The 6,677-nt window shown below is 50.8% G+C and overlaps 1 protein-coding gene across 1 annotated transcript in view; it reads left to right on the forward strand.

The window, feature by feature from the left end:
* Nucleotides 1–5,415: 5,415 nt before the first annotated feature.
* The window catches only part of PPP1R14B (protein phosphatase 1 regulatory inhibitor subunit 14B), an 8,560-nt gene continuing 7,298 nt past the window's right edge, over nt 5,416–6,677 (forward strand). The window contains exon 1 of the mRNA XM_015416818.1: nt 5,416–6,295. Coding sequence (XP_015272304.1) covers nt 6,068–6,295 — 228 coding nt within the window. The 5' untranslated portion in view covers nt 5,416–6,067. The remainder of the gene's footprint in view (nt 6,296–6,677) is intronic.

The following is a 6,677-nucleotide window of genomic DNA, read 5'->3' on the forward strand; positions in this document are numbered from 1 at the left end:
AAAGGCACTTCTTCCCGGAGCCTGAAGGGGGAGATGTTAGTTCCCTCGCATAAGTCAAAGTGCGGAGTCTTTTGTTGCTTTTGTTGCGCCAAGCTGACTTTTCCTGTCTTGTAAAACCTCCCTTGTTAACCCTGGGGCTCATCTCCAAAAGCTGGGCCTGCCTCAGACCGGCTCCACCCGTTTCTCCACAGCTGGCTGCCAGCATAGCTTGAACATCTGTCATGTGCTCAGAAAATGGGCACCGTTTCATTTCTGATATGTTTTTTTTTCCCTCTTCCAAGAGGAGATTTTTATTCTGCTGTCATGGCAGTGTTCCCTCTAAGCTGAGTTAGTGTGAGCTAGCTCACAGTTTTTTTGCCTCTGGCTCACACAATTTTGTCTTAGCTCAGGAAGGACGGCTCCAGAGCAAACTAATTTATGCAGTAGCGATATCACTCACAACTTTAATGCCAGTAGCTCACAAAGTAGAATTTTTGCTCACAAGACTCCCCAGCTTAGAGGGAACATTGGTCATGGGAAATCGGGAGCTTTGCCTGTTAGTCCATGCCACCTTCTGACTGCTAGGTATCACTCCCTTCTAGATTTATTTCCAATTTTAGCTTATTAACCATTTCGTAGTCTGCCAGGATTTTTTTGTTGGGGGGGGCATTTAAATTTTTAAGGGGGCAGTTAAATTACAGTTAATTAAATTAATCTGAATGCCTGTCTTTAAAGGGGGAGGCTTTGAGCCTGTTTCTAGCCCTTCCTTCCAAGGGACAGGGCAGCGAGCACATCAGTTCCTAGGAAAAAACAGCTCAGAGGGGATCTAAATGTCCCTTCCAAGGAACTCAAAAGGCATTTAAATGCCTTCTGACCTATCTTTTCCCAGGCCCCATGATCCCCCCAACTTCTCCATGGAAGCCCAAGGGGAAGCCACGGTGCTGCTGCCTGTGGGGTCTCTCCTCAAAAATAAGGTTTCTATATACACACGCACATATTGAAAATACAAAAAAATACCCCCCAAAAATAAGTCTACTAGCATGGCTTTTTGTGGGGCGGGGCTTTCAATTAAGTGGGCAGGGCCCCAAAATACCCTGTAGCTACGGGCCTGCAGTCTGCCCCTGTGTTTTTCCTGTTGGATACCTGTGATCAGAGGTCATTTCAGGGGGGGATCGCGGGGGATCGCAGTTCCCCCGGGTGAGGTACGGGAGGGCGGGGCACATGACAAAGCCCCGCCCCCTGCTTCCGGCTGCCCCGCTTCCGGCCTCATTCAGCCAGGAGGAAGGAGGAGAAGAGGGAGGGTAAGTTGCTTCCTCCCCGCCTCTCCCCACCCCTGCCTGCCTGGGGCCAGGGAGGGCCTTCGCGGGGCTTCCTTGCACTCCCGCCGGCCTTGCAGGTCCACCGCCGGGCCTATGGGGCTCGGCAGTGGAGCTGCAAGGCCAGCGGCGGCGGCCGGGACCGTTGGGGGCGGGGTGTGTGGCCTTATGACACACTTCTGGTGATGTCAGGGGGTGTGGCCTTATGACACACTTCCGGTGATGTCAGGGTGTGTGGCATATGCTAATGAGTTATGCTAATGAGTTCCCCTAGCTCTTTTTCTACGAAACTACCCCTGGCTTTACATCATATTCTAAAACGCTGTGCAATTCAGGAATCAAACATCATTTGATGGACACACCCAATTTTAGAAGCATGTACCAAAAACATACAAATATACAAAGGGAGCAGGGATATAATAAAACTGAACGGTTCAGGTACCTTTTTAAAATAAAAGGAATAGGGATGAAGTTTTTTAATTTCCTGTGAGTTTTTCCCCGCAGTTTCCTTTTTCTTTCTCCCCTTCGTATTGCATTATCTAATTGGCTGTGTTATACTGTTTTTATTTCATTGTTCTCTGACTGTGCAAACAGGTTTTATCGCGTGGTTTATTGCATGTTTATGCTGGTCTTTATTGCATCATGTCAGAATTCTACAGTCCTTCTTGAGTCTCTGTGAGAAAGGCTGACGGTAAGAGAAGCAAGCAGATAAATACAAGAGAAGGATGTGCTACTGGAGAGAAGGGAGTTAGGATACCTGAGGTCTGGAAGGGATATACATATATTCACCACAATCCCTTCCAGACCCCAGGCATCCTGGCTCCCTTTTCTCCAGTAGCACACTCTCCTATCCATCTGTCTATCTATCATCTATCTATCTATCATCTGCAGTAGCAGCAGCACCATCTATCTTCTACATACGATCAGTAGCCAAGAGGGACAGCTCATTTTAGGATACACAACCCTAAACAGACCGAGGAGGAAGGAAACTGCAAATGAGACGCAAACGGCCAAGTCTTTTGTGCCCTGGGCATGTGAGGAAAAGGGTGCCAGCTCAGCGCTTTGCCTGTGCCAGGCCCCAAGTTCGATCACTAGCATCTACAGTTAAAAGATCTTAGGCTGGCCAAAATCTTTGCATGATACCCCAGAGAGCGGCTGCCAGACAGAGGAGACGGTGCCGGACTGAAATGGCCAATGGGCTGAGACTGACTCAGCTTCCTCCGTTCCAAAGAGTTTCTTGCAGCTGCCGCTGTTGCTCTCCTCTTTTGGCAGGAAGTGGCTGAATTGAGCTTCTGTTGGGGCCCAAGCCATGTGCTCCTCTCCCCTTCCCCCACGCTCACAACGTATCCTGCATCTTAAAGCTGTAGCAATCTTATTATGGTTCCTGGCCAATCTCCCACCTACCACAGAGATGATGCGGGGCTACTATATTAAAAGGGTAAAGGTAAAGGTTCCTTTGCTCGAAAGCCAGTCGAGTCCGACTCTAGGGTTGCTCGAGCCATAAAAGGTATTCTAGGCCTGTAGAGAGTCTGCCTTCCTTTTGTGCATTTCACTATTCAGAGAGATGCCCCTGCAAAATGTGGGCAGCAGATTCTAGCCTCTGATTCTAGCTTCTTGCACTTTGTATTTATAACAAGGCTTCCTCCTCTGTACCCTTAACAGTTATGCAACTATCAGAAACCCAACAGCTAAAGTGTTACCATTCAGTAAATCTCTATTCTGGGGAAGGAGGAAACTTCACCTATTGGTATCTGCGCCTAACAGCTCCCTAGAAGGCCTACCAATGTCTACTTTAGAAAAATAAATGTTGAGCAGCTTGTATGGTAAAGATGACCAATTAGTTTGCATTGATCAAATCTTAATTTTAAATCATAAACACCAACTGGAGTTGGGAGATCCTGATAGCCGGTTAGGAACTAAGACTGCAATTGAGAGCTGGCATGTGGAGTTATTAGAATATCACATGAAGCTGGCCATAAATTGAATCAGACCCTCAATCCAACAAGGCCAGTATTGTCTCCTCCAGGAGTCCCGAACATGGTGCCCCATGGGCATCATGGTGCCCACCATCACCTTTCCCAGCACCCTCCAAGTGCTTTTAGAAAGTGGACGGGGCCAAATGGGGCTTTTGCCCAGTTGGGCTTCTGATTGGCCATGCAGATTAAAATTGTAACCTGTTAAACAGAGCCTCTGCCTGAAATGCTGAAGAGTTACTGTTAAGAGTTAACACATAACCTAACTTCCTTGACATTTTGTGGCTGGCTCCACCTCCTGCTGCAGCCATTTTGTTGTTGCGCCCACCTCCCTGTGTCAGAATTCCCATGGTGCACACTGGCTCAAAAAGGCTGGGGACCCCAGTCTACTTAGACTGCAGGGATGTCAGCTCCTGGTTGGGAAATTCCTGGAGATTTGGGGAGGGACCTCATCCTGGGGAGGGACCAGAGCAGGGTATCATGCTATAGAGTCCACCCTTTGAATCGACCATTTTCTCCAAGGAAACAGGTCTGTCGCCTGGAGATCAACTGGAATTCCAGATCTCCAGGCCCCACCTGGAGGATGGCAACCCTTTCAGACTGGCCGCGGCTTGCTCGCCAAGATCTCAGGTAGATCGGTCTTTTGCATCACTTGCTGCCCAGCCCTTTTAACTGGAGAGGCCAAGGACTGAATCTGGGAACTTCTCCATGGCAAGCCAATGCTCCACCACTGAGGTACAGACCCCTCCCCTAAGACCTGGGAAGACTGGGTTTGAATTCCCACTTCTACACTGAACTTTGCCAGAGGACTTTGGGCCTGTCACCCTTTGTCGGCCTAACTCACCTTACAGGGTTGTTATGAGGATATAAAACAGAGGAGAATGATGTAAGTCATTTTGGGTCCCCATTGGGAGATAAGCAGGTTATAGATGGAAGTAAACAAACTGAGTCTTTCTAAGTAACCATGTGTGAGATTTATTTGCACAAGTTTATCTGGAGAAATACATCCAAACTTAAAAGTTCTTATTCTCAACGGTAAGACTAGGATGAGGACATTCTAGGAACACACCCTGCACATTACAACACAACAGGCCATGAGGGATATGTGGCCTACTGCCCTAGTTCTTCTATGTGTGTGTTTTAAACACATCTTTTCCCCCCTCCTCCCTGCCGCCCCCCTGCCTCTGCCTCCACCCTAGACCTTTGTCCTCTCCAGATTTTGAAATCTTTCTTAAAGTGGCCATCTATGGCCTTTCTCCGTGTCCCAAAGTAGGAGCCGAGGCTATGCAATTGAGGGGGGGGAAAGGAGATGTTGGGGAAGGGAAATGACCCCCCCCCTTCCTTCTCTTAAATGGAAAGCATGTGTGCACATCAGCAGGGGCAATTTTTAAACAAAACGTTTGTGTGTATTTCTGAATTACTCCAGGATGTGTTCCACGAAATGTGCGTCTGTATTTGACACAAGGAAAGCAAATAACATTGCTCCACCAAACTGGCTGTCTTCTAAACCTGGCGCTCCTATGCAAAACTGCTCCAATCAAAACGGAATTGATTTCAATGGGTTTACATCACACAGGATTGCAGTGTACGCCCTTACCTGCCAATAAACTCCATTGGACACCGCGGGGCTTCCTTCTGAGTAGACAGACACAGCATGGCACTGAAAACAGTTCACAAATAGCATTTGAATTACAAATTAGCTTAAAAATTACAGATAAATGACGGAGATTATTTTTTCCTGTTTCACGTTACATACTAAAAAAAACTAAACGTGATACGGCATATGAGAGATATGTTCTAAATAAACAAATAAAATATGAAATCGCTCCCCCCCATAAGACAACCAGACAGCTTGAAGGGGGGGGGGGAATCATACAGACACACCCTTGCGAGAAGGGGGGGGGACGAAGAGGAGGAAAGAAATTCCCCAGACAGAGGAGGGGAGGGGACAGATGCCCGTTTGCCCGGGGGGGGGGGGAGATAGAGCTGAATAATAGGCTGCTAGCCCGAGCTGAGGGTGGCCGGGCGCTAGCTGGGGGAAGGGAGGGACAGACAGACAGACAGACGTGCGGCCCCTTTAAGGGGGCGGGTGGGGGGAGCTGGAGACGGAGCCAGCGGCACCGGCGGCCGCAGCAGTAATAGCACAGGCAGCGGGACAAAGGGGCCGTCTTGGGGGGGCAGCAAAACCGGATCGGAACCGGGATCCGCCTTGCTTTGGAGTGCTGGAAGCGGAGTGAGGCAACTGCACCGGGAGGAAGGGTTGGGCGGACAGCAAAACCGGTTTCCAGCGTTGGAAGGGGAGGGGGAAAAATAATAATCAAAGGAGGAGTTTAGACTCCGGTTCTGATTCGGTGCCAACTGTCTCTCCCCTTTGCAAGAGGAAGGCAAAATCTCGATCCGGTTTGCACGTGGTTTCGGACAAGGAAAGGAAGGAACGGAGGGCAGCAAGGAGGGGAAACCCCTGTCTGTGATCCTTGGCCGGTTCGGAGACTCTTAAATTCGGTTCGGGACAGGCAAGAAGTGGACGCACTTTCTCTCCAGTTTTCCCATCGGGGGGAGGAACTGAGCAAGGAGAGCGAGAAAAGGAAGCGGATCCGATTCTGGTGCCGGTTCGGTTCCTCGGTAGGAAGTGCGGAAGGTCCGGTTGCTGCTAGCACGTGGCGCCGGTTCGAGAAGAGAAAAGCTCCCTATAGCCCGGGAACAAAACCGAAAAGCGGAGCCCCTCCTTTTTTTCTCCCCCCCCCCCCCTTCTTTCTTTTCTTCCCCTTCTTTTTGTGCTCCGGTGCCGATCGGGTTCGGATGGCGGCTCCTTGCAGCCCGGAGAGCGGCCCGGCGGCCACAGGGGGGACGGGCCCCCGGGTGTATTTCCAAAGCCCCCCGGCGGGAGAAGGGGGCACGGAGGAAGAGGAGGGCCCGGTGCGGCGCCAGGGCAGAGTGACTGTGAAATATGATCGCAAAGAGCTCCGTAAGCGGCTCCACTTGGAGGAATGGATCCTGGAACAGCTGACGGTGCTCTATGACTGCCAGGGCACACCCCCCCCCCCCCAAAAAAACCCTTCCCCCCCCCCCCACAGGAAATCAGAGCCCCCCCCCCGCATCCATTCTGGCACTTGGGTACGATGGAGAGCAAGATTTGCATTGACTGATCTGAAAAGGCCTCGTGTTTCAATTCCTGAGTCAGAGCCCCCCTCCCGCAGCCTCCTCCCACCTCGACCGGTGCCCACCCTCCTCCAAGCACCGGACAGACCCCTCGCCCACCACCCAGAGAGGCGTCCAAGGCCCTGGCGGCAGCTACGGAGGTTGGCGGCCAAAGCCCAAGACGGAGGAGAAAAGAGGCCCCCGCCCCCCCTCGCGCAGCAACAGCACAGAGAGTCGACATCGTCCACCCCCCCCTCGTGTATTCCACACT

This window comes from Gekko japonicus, unplaced genomic scaffold, assembly GCF_001447785.1.
Source record: "Gekko japonicus isolate JY-2015 unplaced genomic scaffold, Gekko_japonicus_V1.1 scaffold248, whole genome shotgun sequence".
NCBI classification, from domain to species: domain Eukaryota; kingdom Metazoa; phylum Chordata; class Lepidosauria; order Squamata; family Gekkonidae; genus Gekko; species Gekko japonicus.